General features: G+C 64.2%; 3 protein-coding genes across 4 annotated transcripts; 1 reads left to right on the forward strand and 2 right to left on the reverse strand.

Annotated features, from left to right (window-relative positions):
• The first annotated feature begins 1,507 nt into the window (after positions 1-1,507).
• On the forward strand, positions 1,508-7,658 carry TBXA2R (thromboxane A2 receptor). The gene is made up of 3 exons (XM_053999727.1): positions 1,508-1,577; positions 5,786-6,695; positions 7,153-7,658. Exons 2-3 carry the CDS (start codon positions 5,880-5,882, stop codon positions 7,402-7,404), a joined length of 1,068 nt encoding a protein of 355 aa, XP_053855702.1. The 5' UTR covers positions 1,508-1,577; positions 5,786-5,879; the 3' UTR covers positions 7,405-7,658.
• A 254-nt stretch (positions 7,659-7,912) lies between these two features.
• On the reverse strand, positions 7,913-10,410 carry GIPC3 (GIPC PDZ domain containing family member 3). Its single transcript, XM_053999267.1, has 6 exons — positions 10,162-10,410; positions 9,532-9,717; positions 9,038-9,218; positions 8,486-8,598; positions 8,272-8,353; positions 7,913-8,064 (listed from the first exon to the last, which is right to left on the reverse strand). The coding sequence occupies exons 1-6, from the start codon at positions 10,408-10,410 to the stop codon at positions 7,913-7,915; spliced, it is 963 nt and encodes a 320-aa protein (XP_053855242.1).
• A 287-nt stretch (positions 10,411-10,697) lies between these two features.
• Positions 10,698-18,373, reverse strand: HMG20B (high mobility group 20B). Of its 2 annotated transcripts, XM_053999266.1 has the most exons (10): positions 17,873-18,373; positions 17,124-17,184; positions 14,706-14,805; positions 14,253-14,456; positions 13,946-14,066; positions 13,791-13,843; positions 13,444-13,519; positions 13,054-13,269; positions 12,510-12,642; positions 10,698-11,829 (listed from the first exon to the last, which is right to left on the reverse strand). In XM_053999266.1, exons 2-10 carry the CDS (start codon positions 17,159-17,161, stop codon positions 11,817-11,819), a joined length of 954 nt encoding a protein of 317 aa, XP_053855241.1. In that variant the 5' UTR covers positions 17,162-17,184; positions 17,873-18,373; the 3' UTR covers positions 10,698-11,816. The 2 variants fall into 2 exon arrangements, with proteins under 2 accessions (XP_053855241.1, XP_053855240.1); XM_053999265.1 differs by lacking the exon at positions 17,873-18,373 and having other exon boundaries at positions 17,124-17,238.
• Between the last annotated feature and the right edge of the window lie 318 nt (positions 18,374-18,691).

Raw genomic sequence — 18,691 nt, forward strand, 5'->3', positions numbered from 1 at the left:
GGAAACGAGGAAAAAAACCCAAACGCCAAAGCTGGTGATTGGTGCCCTCCCTGCTCAGCTGCCAGGCAGAGCCTCCCTTCTCATAGCCCGTGCCTTTCCCTCCTGGGCACACACAGAGGTGGGGGAACTCTCCCAAAAACGTCCCGCTGTATCTCCAGCTGGAACTGGGTCCATGTCCTCTTCCAGGCACGGCATTTTCCCTGCATGTCTGACTGCAGGCCCTGGATGGGGTCACTGAGCAGGCAGAGGAGCCTGAGCCCCGAGAGCTGCTGCAGCCTCTGGGCATGTCCTGGGGCCACATCAGGGTCTGTACTCGACTGAAGCCCCTGACGACTTTCCCCTGACCTGGCTGCTCTCAGCGCTCCTCCTTGTCCACGGGACAAGCTGCCACGGCGCAGCCCTGAGCTGTGCAGGGAACACAGCGGCTCGTCCGAGTCACGCCCGGGCGGGGCAGTCGGTGGAGCTGCCCCGTGTCCCATCATCCGTGATGGGCTCAGCTGCCCCCGGGCACACCCCGGCCCCACCTGGGACAGCAGCGGCCGAGCCCCGCGCGTTCCGCTGCCGGTGGGGCCGCTCCTGCTCCTGGCACTCAGGGCCAGCGCGATCCAGCTCGGCGGGCTGGCCCTGCCTTCCGCCGGGGCTTTCGCTGCGACAATCTTTGCTCCAAACCAAGGGATAGCGGGATGATGGGCTCTGCAGCCCCTCGCTGCCGATCCGGTGCTAGGAAAACCTGCCTGGGCACCCACCTGAGCGCCGAGCCGCTGTGCCCCTTGCTCGCCTTGACGGGATGTCCCTGCGGGCCCCGCGGACTCCGGCGCTCCCAGCTCTGAGGCCAGAGCCGAGGTCTGCCCCTCCTCGGCGGAGCACGAGGAGCAGCAACCGAGGCTGTCGCGTCCTGAGACCATGGGAGGGAACACTGCCTGGGGACGTGCCACCGCTGCTGGTCTCGGGTTTGGACAGCGCAGCGACATCCCGAGCTCGGAGATGCCGGGCTGGGAAAACCCCCGGGAGGTGAATCCCCCAGGGCAGGGACGGCCGGGGCTGCGGGAGCACCCTGGGACCCACCCCAGCGCCCGGAGCCGCAGCTGCCTCTCCCCTCGCGGGTCCCGGGGTCGCTGCGGGGCTCGGCGGGGACGCCCCCTCTGTTGGACCCCACCGCGGTGCGGGTCCTGCCGGGGGGGCGGCACGGCCGGAGCGCCCCCGCCTCAAGCCCGCCCGGGCAGGGACTCGCTCGAGTAAACAAGTGAGTAACGGGGCGGGAGCGCAGCCCCGAACGGACCCAGCCGCGGGTGCCTCCGCCAGGGGGCCTTTGGGCACTGGGGGGGCTGCACCGGAGGGACGCTGTCGGGACCCCGGGGCGCTGCCCGGACGGGGGGCGATGGGGCCGGGGGGCCACCCCCGCCTGAAGGCCCGACCCGAGCAGGGAGGGAGCGGAGAGGGACGGGGCCGGTTCCGGGGGGCGCGGCGAGCCCGGCCTTCCCCCGCCCCGCGGCGGAGCTGAGCTGAGCCGAGCCGGGCTGAGCCGAGCCCGGCAGGGCTGAGCCGAGCCGAGCCGGGTGGGTCCCGCCGGCAGCGAGGTAGGGCTCGGGTCTGTGCGGGGAGGGAGGCGTTGGAGGGGAGCAAGAGATACGGGGCCAAGGGACAAAGAGCCCGGAAGGCTGGGATGGACGGACAGAGACGGGGATGGGCGGACAGACCGCCGAGTTGGGACTAACGGAGCGGCTGTGCGGGGCTCGTGGGGCTGTGTAGGACGGTCGGGTCTCCAGCGGTTCCCAGGGCTCTCGGGGCGCTCGCGGCCGGCTTCGCACACAGCCCCGAGGATCGGGGGCGTTTCGAGGGAGGGGAAGCGGAGACCCCATAGTGGAGGACGGACACATGGTGTCCCCGCTCCCCCCACTGTCTGTCTGTCCCCGGGACCGAGGGTCCGCGACGGCCGTATCTTCGGCGTCCCGTCGGAACCGGGATTTGCTGTCGGAGCTCCCCCGCCGGTTCGGGTCCCCCCGCCCGCCGCCACCCGCCCCCCGCCCCCATGTGCCGCTGGCTCCTCTGGGAAGAGCCGGAGAAGGACGAGGAAAGGCTCAGGAAAGGGCCGAAAAGGAAGGGTCTATTTCGGGCTGTCGGAACGGGCGGCCCAGCAGCCTCGAAGCTCTCGAGATGCCGCGACGCTGAGGGCGGAGGCGGCCGTGGGGCGGGGGACCCTGGTGCCCCAGGGCTGCCGAGCCCCAGCTTCTGCACTCCAGGGCACCCGGGCTGATCCTCCAGCCACCGCCTGCCCGGCTCCGGGGCCCTGGAGATTGTAATGGGGATGTTTCCCAGTCAGTGGTTTCCCAGTCAGACGAGAGGCTAGGGACCTCTGCCCTGGGCCACAGCGAGGACAGTTATCATGCCTGGCAGGAATCGTCCCGCATGTCACTGCTTCCCAGAAATGTCCTCTGTCTTGGGTGTCCTAGGGATGTCTCTGACAGAGACCAGGCCAACTTCCTCAGGAGCAGGTCCTTGTGACGGTTGTGGGTCCAGGGAGAAACACTGCTGCCCTGCCAAGTCCTCATCCCCATGGTCTTTCCTGTCCTAGCTGATGACCTCGACCTGATTTGATCTCCCAGAGCCCCAGGCTGGAGGGAGGTGGCAGTGGGACCACACCCATCCCTGACAGGTGACACAGTGTCCCATGGGACCACCTGCACCAGGAACATCAGGCTGTGGAGACAGAAGGGATCATGCAGGAAGGTCATTGTCCTGGAAAGCTCCAGCGAGCAGAGGGTGGCCACACAAGGGATAAATGCAAACGCCCTGCAGCATCCTCTGCATGGCTGCCCTGTGGTTAAGCACCACATCCAGATGCAGACCCCGGGTCCAGGGTACCATGGGGTGTGGGGGAGTCACTGCTGTCTCGTTTGGGGGTCCCTTTGCAGGTGTGTGGTGCCTCTCCCAGCCCCCACTCCAGCGTGATATTGCAAGCCCTGTCCAGGCCCCATGCCCAGTCCTGCCTGGGGAAGCCTGGGGAAGCCGTGAGCTGGGGCAGAAGCTGATAAAGAGCAGCTTCCCACACTCCCCATCTGCCTTTCCCTCCCTCCCCTCGGATGTGGCCAGGGCAGGAAGCAGTGCCCAGCAGAGGCAGGGCAGCCTTGGTGCATCTGTAGCAGGACCCAAACCTGCGGTGCTGCTAGGAGCCCCCTACACCCCACTGCCAGTGCCCCACAGCCTCCAACAGAACATTTCAGAGCTAGCTCCTCTCCTCCAGAATTTTACCCCAGCACCCCTTGCCAAACCCTTGCTTCCCTGGCACGTCCATTTTGCTGGCTCCAGAACCCCACGCCCGAGCACAGGGGGTCAGTGGGGGCAGTCCCTGGGCTCAGAGACCTGCTGTCCCCACATGTGTCCATCCTCCTGCATCCCCCTGTGATGGGGGGAATGGCAAGTGGGGACCCCCCACCCCCACATGAGCCCCTTCCCAGAGGCAGCACTGGTGTGTTCTGGCACAGCAGAGGTTCACTCCCAGCCCTGCAGCTGCTGAGTGGCCCCTTGTAAATATTTGATTCTCTCTAAGTGTTGTGCCCAGCTGAGGCAACTCTGCACAGGGGGGTCCCAGCTGCTCAGCCCTCAGAGTCCTCTGAGCCCCAGGGTCCCTGTCCAGGCCGTAGTGGGGTCCAGGCTGTGCTCTTGTTGGGCAGGAGGTGAAGGGAGGACAGTGAGGGGATGTAGATAATGGTGGGATTTGGAGCTTCTGGGGCTGCTGCCTCCTTGTCTGGCCAAGGTACCACTGCAAAGAGACCCCCCCACCACTGGGCACTGCAGGGAGGGGTCATACCCTGCCACAGTGAGCCAGTGGGCAGCCAGGAGCACCCTGTGGCTGTGAGCACCCAGGTAATGGGGACAGCAGGGCAGCACGAACCCCAGGGAGCAGAGGGAGCACCCTGGGACAAGGGGAAATGTTTGGGAACAGTGTGGGCAGGTACATGGCAAGGGGCAGCTGGAGTGGGACTGTCACACCAGGCACTCACGTGGCACCACTGTGGGGCAGGGGTGACTTTGTCACCTCTCAGAGGACATGGGAAAGGCTGGTGACTCCTTAGGGTCTTAGAATGTCATGCTGAGACCTCACCACGTGTCTGCAGGGCCGACGCCTCTGGGGCTGACGCGGTCCCTCGGGGCCCAGTGAGAACAAACAGCAGCGAGTTTTCACTCTTGGCTCATGGAAAAAGCCAGGGCCACCCTCACAGTGATTCACCACAATGTTCCGCCAGCCCCCCACACAGGACAGGAGAGGGATGGGGCCGAGCCACCAGCACCATCCCTGGCCCTTTCCCTGCTGCCCAGGGCTGCAGGTCCGTGACACGGCCGGCGTGGGCACAGGCAGGGTGCCGGCGCCCTCGCCCCGCGTGTCACTGGGATGAGGCCCTGGAGGGTGTTGCAATGCCTGGCCCCATCCCAGCCCCGCCGGGCTGTGGGATCAGCGCGTGCCTCGGGTGTGTGCAGGGGCTCCCAGCCCTGGGGCCACCCTGGCACCAGGGGCCAGAGAGGGGTTGGCAGTGAGGGGTGTCTGGGTGAGGCGCAGGGCATGGGGACCCAGAGCCAGGCCAGTGATGGACAAACAGCCATGGCTGGCAATGATCAGAGCTGGTGTGAGGTTTAACCTCAATGAGGGACAGAAGACAGGTGGCAGCGCCACCCTGCACGAGGGAGGAGCACTGTAGTGGGGGCTTTGCGGGGGTGGCATGTTGGGTAGGGCTGGGCATCTCACCGGGCATTCTACTGGGGCTTCTGGGCTGAGGACCATGTCAGCCAGGAGGGCTGGGGGAAGTGGGGTGGCAAGAACATCCACAGCCTGGAGAAATGGGTCCCAGGAGAAGAGGGGGGGTGTGGTCCCTGTGGGGGTCTGTGCCCCAGGCTGTCCAGTCCCTACTGCTGCCACGTCTCTGTCCTGTCCCACATCATCCCATTTGCAGCCTGGACTAATTTGCAATGGAGGGCCATGTAGGACCAGGAGTTGGACTTGATGAACCTTGTGGATCCCTTCCAACCCAGGATATTCCTTGAGTCTATGATTTCCAGATGCTTCCCAGGCCAAGTGAGGTAGAGTGACACTGACCAGGCTGTCCACCACCACGGCCATCCCTGTCACAGCCACTGTCCTGGTGACAAACTCACAGCTCCCACTCTGAGGGGTGCCAGAAAGGCAGAGCAGGTCTGTCACCCACACTGGCTGTGATTTGGACACGGTACCAGGGTTGCAGCACAGCAAACCTGAGGTACAAGTTTGAAGCTGTACCTCAGGTTTCCCCACCACACTGAAGGAATGGGGCATCTTCACAATGAGCCAGGGGTTTACACTCAGGGACAGGTAGAGTGTCAGGATCATGCTGTGGTGCAGCCACTCTGTGCCTTCATCCTTCAGATGTGTCCCCCACCGTGATGGAGGGTGATGGCCCAGGGATCTCTGGCCATGTCCCCCTGGGGCAGGAGGTAGCCAGGCAGTCAAAGCTGAGTTTCCCCCAGCACCCACTGTGCCGGGATTCAGACTCGTGGCTGCAGCCCTATGTGGCTCCTGGCCTGGGACAGTTAATCCCAGCAGCTGTAGGGCTGCAGCCCTTGGCACCCTCTGCAGCTGTGCCTGGGGGCGGCATGAGCTGGGTCCTGCCCTGGTGTCCCTCTCCATGGGCTGGGGATCCACCCTGATGTCCCTCTCCGCAGACCCTGGAGGACCCCGTATCTGCAGGCTCAGGATGGATGATGGGTGGGCTTGGCCATAGGGAGCAGCCCTAAATTCCCTCTGTTCCCCCTGCAGGGTGAGGTGGGATTGGTGCTGGCAGCGGCGGGGGGCTCCAGCCATGGAGCAGAGCCAGGTGGGTGCCTGAGGCTGCTGGAAGGAGCAGGAGGGCATGCGGGACATGGAACCCCCCAACAGCAGCACGGCCAGGCAGGCGGACTCGTGCTTCGGGGTGTTCAATGCCAGCGATGGCCGTGCCAGCGCACAGAACAGCATCGCCTCACCCTGGTTCTCCACGGCCTTCGGCCTCATCGGCCTCTGTTCCAACCTCTTTGCCCTCTGCGTCCTGGTCAGCTCCTCCCGCAAGCTCTCCAGCCAGGCCCGCTCCTCCTTCCTCATCTTCCTCTGTGGGCTGGTGGTCACAGACTTCATGGGGCTGCTGGTGACAGCCTCGGTCATCATCCCCTACCACTTCACCAAGTTCTCCTGGGCCAAGGTCGACCCTGGCTGCCACCTCTGCAACTTCCTCGGCTTCTCCATGGTCTTCTTCGGGCAGTGCCCGCTGCTGCTGGGGGCCACCATGGCCGGGGAGCGCTTCTTGGGCATCAACCGCCCCTTCTCGCGCTCCACCAGCCTCTCCAAGCGCCGCGCCTGGGCCATTGTGGGGCTGGTGTGGGGCTTCTCCTGCGTGCTGGGACTGCTGCCGGTGTTTGGGCTGGGGCGCTACACGCTGCAGTTCCCTGGCTCCTGGTGCTTCCTCACCCTCCTGCCCGACACTGGCAACATCATCTTCTGCCTGCTCTTTGCACTGCTGGGCATCCTCTCCGTGCTGCTCTCCTTCGTCCTCAACACCGTCAGCGTGGTCACACTCTGCCGCGTCTACCACGACCGCGAGTCGGTGCAGCGGCGCCGTGACAGCGAGGTGGAGATGATGGTGCAGCTCGTGGGCATCATGATCATCGCCACCATCTGCTGGATGCCCCTCCTGGTGAGGCCTCTGTCCTGGTGTGCCCCATCACCACCCCTCCGTGTCCCTCCTGGGTCTTCATGTCCCCCCTGTTCCTCCTTGTGAGGGTCTTTGTGTCACCTGTTCTTCCTTGTGGGGTCTCAGTCTTGGTGTGCTCCCCCCACCTCCCTCCAATGTCCCTCCTGGGGCTTGGTGTCCCCCACCCTTCACAGTGAGGTCCCAGCTTTCATGGTGTCCTCTCCATGTCCCCGCTAGGGAGGTTCCAGGCCTGGGGGTGTCCCCTTGGTAAGACCTCCCCTGCCAGTGTCCCCCTGCCACCTCTCTACACCCCGAGTTGGCCCCTGGTGACAGGCAGAGCAGTGCCCCAAGCCGGGCCAGGACTCCTCCAAGGGGCTCAGTGCCTCGACCTTCATCACTTCCCCACCTTGGAGCAGCTCATGGATTCTCCACTGACACTTTTGTCCCCTTCTCCCCCCAGATCTTCATTGTCCAGACGGTCCTACAGCACCTGCCTGGCCAGGCCCAGGTGCTGCCCACGGACACGCAGGAGATGCTGCTGATCTACATCCGCATGGTCACCTGGAACCAGATCCTGGACCCCTGGGTGTACATCCTGTTCCGCCGGGCCGTGCTGCAGCGGGTGTACCCCCGGCTGCCCCCCCGGGCCTCCATCGTCTCCCTCAGCCCCTCCCTGCCCCGCAAGCTCACCGCCGGCTCTGTCCTGCAGTAGCACCCTGGGGACGGGCACTGGGCAGGGGGACATGGCCATCCCCATCCCACCCCCACAGGGGATCCTCATTACCTGCATCCAGGGGCTTCCCCCCTCACAAGCCCGATAGCCAAGGTGCTGTCAGGGGGCACAGGGCTGCTTCCCCCTCCCCGTCCCCAATAAAGCACAGCTCGTGAAGCTCTTGGTGCCCGCTGGGGGTGACCACCCAGGGGGGCCCCGGGAGGGTACCTGGGAGGAACCCACCCTGCTGACAATCAGAGCAACAGCCCTTCTCCTCCAGTCTCTCCTTTAATGAGCCACAGCCACTGCCCACCACATTGGGGGATGTGCAAGGGGGATCCTCAGGAAGGTGGCTGGGTTGGGTGCCTTCTGTCCCCCAAGCCAAGGGACAGATCTAGGTGCTGCTCAGGAGGGTGTGGGGGACAGGATGGGGACCCCCACCAGCACCTCAGCCCCAGATGGGGTGGGGATGAGGTGGGGGCGTGGGGAGAGGATAAAAGTGACCCAGCTACTCCTTATCCCCCTTGGGGTGGCAGACGGCTGCCCACACCTCGGCCACAAACTCCTGGGGGAAGGCAAACTCGCCCAGCACCGAGTCCAGCCCCTGGGCAAGCTGGGCCACGCTGGGGCTGCCCTTGGCAGCCTCCACCATCGTCGAGGCTGTTCGGGAGAAGAGGGAGGTCAGGGCCAGTGTGAGGGGCTGGGACAGGAGCAGGAGAAGAGGCAGGAGCTGGTGGGGCAGGAGGAGGAGCTGGGTCAGTGCAGGGGCTGGGGAAGGGGCAGGGGGGAGGGTCAGGACAGGGGCAGGTCAGTGGTAGGGGTAGGAGCAGGGTCAGCTCCAGGTCAGGGTCCAGGCCCCCTCCTCACCCAGCTCGCTGTCGCGGATGCCCATGTAACTCTCCAGCAGATCGTCCACCCGCCGGGCATCCTCTTCCTCGGAGGGGCTGGGCTGGGGGCGAGGCGCCCGGGGGTGAGTGCTGGGCAGCGCAGGGAGCACCCAGGGGCACGGGGATGCTCATCCCCACCCTGGCACAGGGTGAGCAGCCATAGGCTCGGGATGGGGGACTCGGGTGGACCTTACCCCCTCCTCCAGCATGGCCGGACCCTGTGTCCGCAGCCGCAGCGTTTCCTTCCCACTGGCCACTCTGCCTTCGCCTGGGGATTTGCCTGTCCGTATGCGCTGCCCGATCATGTCTGTGCCCCGGGACGGGGGGTGAGGGCAGAGGCAGGACCGGGCATCCCCAGCCCCTCGCTGCTCACTGCCCGGCCATCCCCCAGCCCCCCAGGGGCACTGCAGGGTGAGCCGTGTGTGGGACGGGGCGGGGGGGCAGTCAGGGACACCCAGGGGTGCAGCGGGGGGGATGCTCGTGGTTATGAGGTGCTCATGGATGCTCTGGGCAACGCTCACAGAGCAAGGGGGTGCCCACGGGGGCACGAGCAGGTGTGGGCACCTGCATGTGGGTGTCCCAGGGCTGTGGGGTCCACACACATAGTGGGGGTGCAGAGGGGTACACACAGGGGGCACTAAACCCTGGGAGGCACTCGGTCGCTGGGGAGGGGCTGCAGGGCCACAGGGGCCTGGGGACAATCCCAGGGTTCCCAGGGCAAGAGCAGGGGGACCTTCCCAACTCACCAAAGGCCTTTTTCGGCTGGACCAGGCGGAGGGTGAAGGGCTGAGCCCGCGGCAGCTCCCGCAGCATCCGGGCCACCTCGTAGTGCCGGCAGCCCACGATGGTGTGGTCGTTGATGGCCTCGATGCTGTCCCCCACACACACTGTCTGCAGCCGGTTGATGATGCTCCCCTCCTTGATCCTCTGGGGACCACGGTGGGACAGGGACACAGCGACCACACGGCTCAAGGGGACAGTCAGACACAGCCCCCATCCCAACCCACACACAACCACCTCAGTGGTCCCATGCCCTTTGCTAGTCAGGTCAGGCAGGGAAGCCTTTCCAAATGTCCCCACAGCAGGGGAGATCCCCAGGGCCAGGGTGGACCCAGGGAAGGACTGATGTGGGGAGTCAGGGAGGAGCCTGGTGCCAGGGAGGGGATGCACAGGGGATGTCACCTGCAGGGCCACAGTCCCCAGGGCTGCCCCAGCCCCGGGTTGCTCCCAGGGGGTTCACCTTGATGAAGGCGTAGCCGGCCCCGTTGTCTGTGATGGTGAGGCCAAGCGCGTCCTCTGTCTTGGTCACCTCCACCTCCTTGGTCTCACCCCGGACGTGGGCGAAGATGAAATCCTCCAGGCCAATCTGTCCCCCCAGCAGCTTCTGCATGTCCACTTTGTGCGTGTTGAGCGTGCAGAAGAGGATCTGCCCCGGGGAACCCCATCAGCAGGGACTGGGGACACCCCACTAGGGCAAGAGGTGTCAGGGGAGCCATGGCCAGTTCAGGGGGATTCAATCAGATCTGGGCACTGCTGGAACAGAGGGGCCCAGGGACCCCCAGCCTGCCTGGGGACCCTGCACTGCCCATCCCTGTGCACCTTCCCCCAGCTCCAGGCAGCTGGAATCAGCCAGGAACTGCAGCCACAGCTCCTTGCCCACATACGGGGTGGAAACTGAAGCACAGAGCCCCCAAGCCCTCCCCCGAAGAGCCAATAACACTCCCTGAGGCCATAACACTCTTCCAGAAAATTTTGGGGACTACATTTGCAAGCATCTGGGGACTTGGGGGGAGCACAGGCCACAGACAGTGCCTCAGGGTGGGTGTCCCTGCCTGGTTGGAAGACCCCGCCCCAGGCCGCAGCCCCTCACCTCGGTGGGCGAGATGTCGAAGACCTCGGCGATTTTGGCGTAGAGCTCCTTGACGTTGGTGAAGCCCTCGATGCGCCCCGTGGGGCTGCCGTGGGCCAGCTGCGTGTGGAACACCAGCCTGGGCCGGGCGCGGGGAGCCCGGGGGGCTGTGGGGCCGGGCGGCTCGGGGGTCCCCGGCTCCTGCCTCACGCCGTTCTCCATGGGGCTGCCCTCGGGGGGCTGCCGGCCGTGCCTGCCCGCCCGCTGCATCCCTGCAGCGCTGCTGAATTATGGATGGGGCTGGCTCCCCGCCGGCCGTAAGGTGATCCCCGCAGCCGGGAACCTGAGCCGGTGGCGCAGGTCACCCGTGGGGATCGGGTGAGCTCTGCCACGTAGGAAGAGCCCCGGCCCCGAGCCAGCACCATCACCTCCTCCCCAGCCGGGGCTGGGGGCTGCAGCGATGGGCTCAGGGCTGTCACCCACGGATCCACCCCAACAATCAAGCCCAGGATCAGCTCCAGAGCTCCCGCTGAGCACAGACACAAAGAGACCAGAGCGGTTTTCTCCCACATTTATTGCTCCCATCTCCATCCCCAGCCGAGCGGCAGCACGAGATGGCAAATGGCAGATGCACAGCGCAGGCCCGGCAAGCGAGGGAGGGGTGGGAACACCCCGGTCCCCGTCAGACCCAGGGCCAGGGCCAGGCCCATGTAGTGCTAAGTAAGAAAATAAGACACTCTCTAATTACACAGTCTGAGATTAATGACAGGCAGTCCCGGGGACACCAAGCCTGACCCCGGTTGCCAGCACAGTGGTCCCACAAGAGCAGGGGGGCTCAGGCAAAAGGGGCAGGAGGCAAAAGCCAGTGCAGCACACCCAGGGTCCCTGCAAGCAGGAAAGGGTCAGTCACAGCTCCCCTGCTACAGGGGTCCCCACCCTAGGACAAGGTGAGTCCCAGCTCCCCTCTTCCAGGAGTCCCCACAATGGGAGGGGGTCAGTCCCAGCTTTCCTCTGCTTCCTTCCCCAGGAGGGGGTCACAGTTCCAGCTCCCCTCTGGCCTAAAGAGTTTTATTGCTTGCAAGAGTTCACTGCCTGGTCCCAGATATGGAGAGGAAGGAGGCTGACAAGGGCAGGGGCTGAAGGCACCCATCAAATAAAAGCTGAGGCAGGTGGTGGGAAGGAGCTGCCCTCATGCCCTTGCTGGGATGGGACCAAGGGGCTCCCAAACTGGCCAGGGGACAGGAGGCAGCACCAGGACCAAGGGGGTCCTGGTCACTCCACAGTCCCCACAGCCCCAGTTCACCCTAATAGGATGTGTTCACTCCAGGCCCAAACCCACCATCCCCTGCCCCAGTCAGGCTTCAGGGAGCCCCTGGTTGGCAAGGCATGGCTGGGGGGCCCAGGGGAAAACCAGGAGTGCTCACACCAATGCTGAGCCTCTCCCAGCACTGCCCCAGCTGGGCTCTCAGCCCTGTCACGGCTTGTCCCCCAAAGCTCAAGGTCCCTGGAACTTGTGCAGCCGTGGCTCGGGTGGTCAGGGCTGGGGGTCCTGGCTGCAGGAAGGTGCAAGGGGTAGGGGGAGCAGCCAGAGCCCCTGCAGAGACTGTCCCTTGAGTGAGCTCCAAGGGACAGGCCTGGGGTCCAGCCAGGTCCGGGGTCTGGAAGGACTGGTCCTCTCACAAGTGTTCACTGAGGAGGGAGAAAAGCATAGCTGAGTCACAGAATTCCACAATGGTTTGGATTGGAAAGAGTCCTAAAGTTCATCCAGCTTCTCCCTCTGCCATGGCAGGGACACCTTCGACTGTCCCAGGATGCTCCAAGCCCTGTCCAGCCTGGCCTTGGGCACTGCCAGGGATCCAGGGGCAGCCACAGCTGCTCTGGGCACCCTGGGCCAGGGCCTGCCCACCCTCAAAGGGAACAATTCCTGCCCAAGATCCCATCCAGCCCTGCCCTCTGGCAGTGGGAGCCATTCCCTGGGTCCTGTCCCTCCAGGCTTTGTCCCCAGTCCCTCTCCAGCTCTCCTGGAGCCCCTTCAGGGGCTCTGAGCTCTCCCTGGAGCCTTCTCCTCTCCAGCTGAGCACCCCCAGCTCTCCCAGCCTGGCTCCAGAGCAGAGGGGCTCCAGCCCCTTCGTGGAGCATCTCTGTGAGCTTCCCTGGACTTGCTCCAACAGATCAGCATCTTTGGACATGGAGACACCTCCTGAATTCAGGGACTAGGCTTCCCTCTCCCACAGCTCCCTGGAGCAGCTGCACCATCTCTGCCTATCTCTGTCCACACCTTTCCTGCTCAGCTCCCATCGCCACCAGCTGGAGCTCAACCCTGCAGTGCCATGGGGACACCTGTGCCACGGTCCCAGCCCTGCACTCACCTGGCAATCCGGGACAGGATCTCCTTGACACGCAGCACCAGCGGCTCATGCTGCAGGGGATTGCTCTCAATGGCACTGTGCAGTTTGGCCATGTAGAAGTCCAGGGTGCTCAGCGTGGGGGTCTCCCCAGTGCCTGTGAGGTGACAGCCCAGTGAGCAGGGCCAGCAGGTCCCCAGCCCAACCTGCTCATGCGCTGGGGACTGCAGGAGGGATCCCAGCGCCAGATGCCATCTCCTGCAGTGGCACAAGCCCAGAAACACAAGGATTTGGGCCAATCTGGGGTGCAGCTGTGTGTGTGTGGATCCAGAGAAGGAGGGATCCCTTCCCTGCCCCAGGACAGGGAAGCCAGCTGGCTGTCACATCCCTGGGCTTCCTGGACAGCTCCCCAGGTGTTGCAGCATCCCACCCCAGCAGCAGATCGGCACTTACCACCACCCCACTGCCCCACAGTGCTCCCCTGCATGGGATGCGGGGACCCTTCAGTGCCCCTCTGCCCAGGCAGGGTCCCAGCAGCTGGGGGGCCCCATGGCTGCCCCCAACTCACCAGGGATGGGGAGGGAGGCGAAGCTGGCAGTGAGGGCCTGCCGCACAGACTGGAGCTGCTGCTGCAGGGCCAGGGTCTGCCGCTCCTCCTGCACCAGCTCCTGCTCCAGCTTCTCCTTGGCGCAGTTCATGCTCTCCGTGTGCTTCTGCAGGATGGCGTTCTGCTCCTCGAACTCCGTGTTCATCTTGCGCAGGCGCCGCAGCTCGGCCTCCCGGGCTGTGGGACAGCACCGTGTCCGTTGGGGACAGACCCTGGACACCCCCCTCATCCCAAACCCAAAGCCAGGCCAAACACAGCTCTTCCAAGCAGCTCTGTGTCACCAATACCCATGCTCCAGCCAGGACCTGGAACCTCCACACGGGCTTCCCAAGGACCCTCCACAGCCCCTACCCTTGTTTTGGTCCAAGAACTCCTCGGTGAAGATGGGCACATCGAAGGTGGAGAAGGTGTCGCTGCACTCACCAGCCTGAGAGATGAGAGGGAGGGGTTGGGTAGGGCTGAGCCCACCAGAGGGGACCCCATCACCTTGGGGCTGGGCTGATGAGGGCAACCGGGACAGGGTGAGGGCTGGCCCTGTCTGGCAAGTGAGGGGGGAGGACGGCTATGCTCTGCCTCCCACCCCTCCAGGAACCTGGGACTCACAGCCTCAGAACTCCCTCTGCCCACCCACACCTGCAGCCAGCCCAGCAGTGTGAGTGCCTCAGTTTCCCCACAGGAAAGATCGGACAGGGCCTTACCTTGTGCGGGTGCCCATTGAGTAGGGTGTTCACGGCCACTGCACCCACGTCCTCTGCAGGGGAGGAAGGAGGTCACCCCAGGGCCCAGCCTCATGTCCCTGAAAGGCTCTGGCAGCACCTGGCTGGATCCTGAAGCCATTGCTCACACAACCCACCTTTTTTGATCTTTTTCTCCTGGATCTTCTCCGTGCACATTTTGTAGGCCTCTGACTGCTGGTACTCCCGCAGCTCCTTCATGTACTGCTGCTTCTCCCGCTCCGCCTCGTCCAGGTACCGCTGTGGTGGGTCACAGAGGGGCCTCAGCCTGACCCAACCCAACCTGTCAGGATCTGCTGACCCCTCCCTGCCCAGCTTCCACTCCTCAGCACTGGGCCCAGCACCTTTCTTGAAGCAAGCTCAGGGGTTTGGGGAGCAGGCTCTGGAGCTGCTCAGCCCTGGGGGGTCTCCGCTGGGGGCCAGTACCTGCTTCTCTGAGAGCTGCAGTTTGCTCCACTCTGCTCCCAGCATCTTTGTGATCTCTGGGAAGGGCAGGTCGGGATGCTGCGTGCGGATCTGCTCGCGCCGCTCGTTCAGGAAGCGCACGTAGCCCGTCACAGGGGCTTTGGGGCCATTGGGAAGGATCTTCTTCCTCTTCTTGCCCTTGGGCCAGCCCCTCTTCTTCACCGGCTGGCACCCATGGGGAAGGGACAGCCCATCAGGGATCAGAACCATCTCATCAGTGGGACACAGGAGCAGCCCCCAGGCCCACGCAGCCCTCAAGGCAAAGTCTGAGCCCTTCCCTGGCCCGTGGCCACAGCCACAGACTCATGTGGGCTGCTGCAGGGCAAGCGGAGGGGCAGGGACAGCCCTGGGCTGGGCACCTTGGGCCCCACTCCCAGGGATGGTGTGAGCAGGGACACGGGCTCTGGGACTCACCTCCTCCTCTGGCTTCTCGCCGCCCACCCGCGCCGACTCCCCCTTCTCCTGTTTGATGGCCACCACGAAGTTCCCATGCTGAGCCTTGCCCGTGGCATGTCTGCAACCAGAGCACCGTCAGAGGGCTGGGACACCATGGGGACCAACAGTGACACATGCCCCAGCAGCATGACCTCGCACCCCCTGAGTCAAACAACCCCAAACCCAGCTATGGAGCCCTTCTTCCCATGAGGGGAGGCTACAGCAGAGCGATGGCACTGAAGCAGGGCCCAGCACTGTGAGCAGGGCAGCCCTGCACACTAAAGCTGCCCTGAGGTCTGGTGGCAGCCCTGGGACTCGTCAGGGACATTTGGATGGGGGTTGGCTCTTGGGGTCAGGTAACATTGACAGTCACATCCCTGCCTGTCACCTGGGCTTGGGACACACCTTGGTGAGGAGTCCCAAGGGACTCTGCAAGGGAGCAGGAGCCACAGGGGTTTGGATCATGGCACCAGGGGCACCACCTGGGAGCATCACCCACATCCCAGGAACCCAGGAGGCAGAGCATGAGGGCAGGGCACTGGCTTGAGCTGCTCTGGCCAGAACCACCCCAGCAGGTTTGTGCTGTCTGTGACACCTCCCTGACACCTCGAGCGGCTGCACTGCAGGGCCCAGCCCCTCTCCCCAGGTCACTTCCACGGCTTCATGGATCAGCTGCTGCTTCGGGGAGAGCCTCCCTGCCCGAGGGATGGAGCCAGCTGGAGGAGGTGCCGGGGGGTTAGGGTTAGGGCACCCCAGGTGGGTAGAGCCTCTGTGTCCCACCACAGCATCACCCTGGGGCACCCTAACCCCCTGGCACCTCCTCCAGCTGGCTCCATCCCCCAGCTCTGTCCCATTCATACCCCAGGGTCCTCAAGGCAGCTCCTGTTCTGCTGGAAATGTCCTCACCATGTCAGGGGAGCCACAAAGGGCTCCTGAGTATCACCAAATGATGCTCGCTTGGGTTCCAACCCAGTACCCAGACTTGAGAACCAGCCCAGGACCAAACACAAGCCTTGGAATGCACGTGCCAAAAGCCACAGTGATCCCAACCTGCTCAGGATGCACCTTGGAATTTCCCTTGTGTTTACCACATCATGTACCTGGAGCAAACCCCAATCCATGCAGAGACCCTAAGCTATTGCTCTCCATTTATCACCCAGACAAGCCATCCCTGCAGTTAACTTAGGGGGCCCCTTCTTCAAGCCCCCAGAACAGAGCCTGACACTGCAGTGGCCTTTGTAGAAAAAGTGGGACATGTCCCTCCACCAGGATCAGAGGCCAACCAGTGCCCTGAATATGGGCCAACACCCCCACATTCACAAAAAATCCCTACAGGAACGTGTGAGACCACCTCTTCTTCCAGCTCCTGGGTAAAAAGAACCCTCTGAGGCTGTGCAGGGTCATGGCCAGCCTTTGGCTTTATCAGCTCCAAGAGCAATGTTCTCAGTGATGTCCACAGCATCATCGTGTTCGCCAGGAACAGGCTGACACCCTCCAGCACCAGACGGATCACCCTCCCCCCTTGTGATCCACATTCCTCGAATGCCTAAGGATGCTTTGAAAAGTAAAGTTATCTCAGATAAGATTCCTCCTTAGCCAGTTCATTCTGGCATCCACCTCCTTCCACCTCTGAGGCGCTTCCCCATCTGCCAGTCCCCGTGTCAGGAGGGCCAAGGACAACTCAGGACAGCACAAATCTCAGAGAAATTCAGCCCTTGCTGGTTCTGATCTTCCAATGTGCTTAGAATCACAGAATCCTGAAATATCCAGAGCTGGAAGGGACCCTCAGGGATCATCAGTGCAGCTCCTGTCCCTGCACAGGCACCCCACCAAGCCCACCCTGAGCATCCCTGAGAGCGCTGGCCAAACGCTCCTGGAGCTCTGGCAGCCTCGGGGCCGGGACCATTCCCTGGGGAGCCTGGGCAGTGCCAGCAGCCTCGGGGGGAAGAACCTTTCCCTGAGCTCCATGCCAAGCCCTGGCACAGCTCCAGCCCTTCCTGGCCTCCTGTCCCTGGCCCAGAGCAGAGCTCAGCCCCTGCCCCTCTGCCTCCCCTCGGGAGGAGCTGCAGCCCCCGAGGAGCCTCCCCTCAGTCTCCTGTGCTGCAGCTGAACGAGCCAAGTGCCCTCAGCCGCTCCTCAGCCCCTTCCCCAGCTCCGTGTCCCTCCTTGGGACACTCTCCAACAGCTTTGGGTCCTTCTGACCTTGTGGTGCCCAAAGTGCCCCCAGCACTGGAGGTGAGGCTGCCCCAGTGCAGAGCAGAGTGGGACAATCCCTCCTCAGCACACACAGACCACCCTCAAGGCTTGGAAGGGGGTGAGTTTCTGCTGCTCTTTCACCAGGGGCACTGACACACAACAGGGTGGCCGGAGGAGGTGGTGGCAGGTGGTGGCACTTACAGCAGGGCGGTAGGCGGCTGCTTGGTGCTGTGGGCCATGGGCAGGGGTCTCGGTCAGCACCCTGGGGACAGAGCACAGTTGGCACTGTCATTGGGTGATGGTGCCCACCGGGGTCTCCCTGCCGAAACCCCCCCTCGGAGGCGTCTCCCTCGTGGAGAAATCACAGGACCCCTCCCCGAATGGCATCTCCTCCCAGCCAGCCCCCTACTGGCCTCTCCACCCGCCCCAGCCCCCAGGATCCCGGCACAGGCTCCAGCCCGCTCCCACTGACCCACCCCTCCCTGGGGGTGCCATCGCAGCCCCCACGGGCTCATCCTCCTGGCCCCACTCCCACCGCGATCCCCAGCGACCCCTGAGCCCTCCCCCGCAGAAACCCCCCTTCCCAAGACCCAACAGCTTCATCCCCAAAACACTCCGCGCCCCTCGCACCCCCTCACCGGTCCCACCCTCCCTCTTGGGGTCCCATCGCAGCGCCCCAATGGGCTCGCCCTCATAACCCGCGACTCGCCGAGCCCCCCCAGGAGTCCCGAGAGGGGCGCCCCTCCCAGAGGATCCCCCACAGGATCGCCCCGCAGGAGCCCCCCCAGGAACGCCCTTCCCACAGGATTCCCCCCCCAGAGATTCCCCCCCAGGAGCTCCCCCAGAGGATTCCCCACAGGATCCCCCCAAAGGATCCCCTCAGAGGATCCCCCCAGGCTCCCCCCGCACAGGACCCCCCGTCCGGACCCGCCGCCGCCGCCGCCGCTCACCTGACCACGCCCCTCTATTATTATGCAAACGAGGCTCCCGCCGCACCGCCGCCGATTGGCCGCTCGGCGCCGACTCGCTGAGCGCAGCCAGACGCGGGTTGGCTGGATGTGGTGACGTCAGAGGGAAGCGGCGGAAGGGGGACCGGGGCTGTCGGGTGCGGCGCGCGCGCGCTGCTGGCGGCCCGACCAATCAGCAGCCGGCGTGGGGACGAGGAAGTGTTGTGGCAGGGCAGCGCCTTAAAGGGGCAACAACAAAGAGGTGGGGACGCACCTCCTGCGGTCCTCTGTGGGCAGCGCTTTAAAGGGGCAAGGCCATGGCGGCGTCCCACCGCCGCCGCCCCGTGCCGGTGACCCCAGTGTCTTCCCGTCGCTCCCAGTAACCTCAGTGCCCACCTCGGAGCTGAGCCACTGATTCAGCTACCCTGCTCCACCGCTCCCAGCAATCCCAATACCCACCCAGCAGGGGGTACCCATGACACCAGTACTTATCTTAGAGTCCCAGTGACCCCAGTACTCCCCCAACACTGCTTCCCGTCACCCCAGTACAGCCCATACTGGTCCCAGTGACTCCATTAAACACACAAGGGGAGGTCCCCCACGACCTCCAGTCTGCTCCCAGTGTCTCCAGTATTCACACAGTTGGGGATCCCCATGATGCCTGTAGTCACCACGGAGTCCCAGTGACCCTAATACTCCACTCTAGAGGGTCTCAGTGCTCCCAGTACTGCTCATACTGGTCCCAGTCACAACAGTACCTACTCAACAGGAGCTCCCGGCTGCCCAAGTAAGCCCACACTACTCTCAGTGACACCAGTATTC

Source organism: Vidua macroura, chromosome 26 (genome assembly GCF_024509145.1).
Source record: "Vidua macroura isolate BioBank_ID:100142 chromosome 26, ASM2450914v1, whole genome shotgun sequence".
Taxonomy (NCBI): domain Eukaryota; kingdom Metazoa; phylum Chordata; class Aves; order Passeriformes; family Viduidae; genus Vidua; species Vidua macroura.

Coding starts and splice junctions, on each gene's coding strand:
- TBXA2R (XM_053999727.1), top strand. CDS start 5,880: ATGCGGGACATGGAACCCCCCAACAGCAGCACGGCCAGGCAGGCGGAC. Junction 6,696..7,152: donor TCTGCTGGATGCCCCTCCTG/GTGAGGCCTCTG, acceptor TTCTCCCCCCAG/ATCTTCATTGTCCAGACGGT.
- HMG20B (XM_053999266.1), bottom strand. CDS start 17,161: ATGGCCCACAGCACCAAGCAGCCGCCTACCGCCCTGCT. Junction 14,067..14,252: donor TGCAGCTCTCAGAGAAGCAG/GTACTGGCCCCC, acceptor GACCCACCACAG/CGGTACCTGGACGAGGCGGA. Junction 13,520..13,790: donor TCAATGGGCACCCGCACAAG/GTAAGGCCCTGT, acceptor CTCATCTCTCAG/GCTGGTGAGTGCAGCGACAC.
- GIPC3 (XM_053999267.1), bottom strand. CDS start 10,410: ATGCAGCGGGCGGGCAGGCACGGCCGGCAGCCCCCCGAGGGCAGCCCC. Junction 8,354..8,485: donor CGGCCATGCTGGAGGAGGGG/GTAAGGTCCACC, acceptor CCTCGCCCCCAG/CCCAGCCCCTCCGAGGAAGA. Junction 8,065..8,271: donor CATCCGCGACAGCGAGCTGG/GTGAGGAGGGGG, acceptor TCTCCCGAACAG/CCTCGACGATGGTGGAGGCT.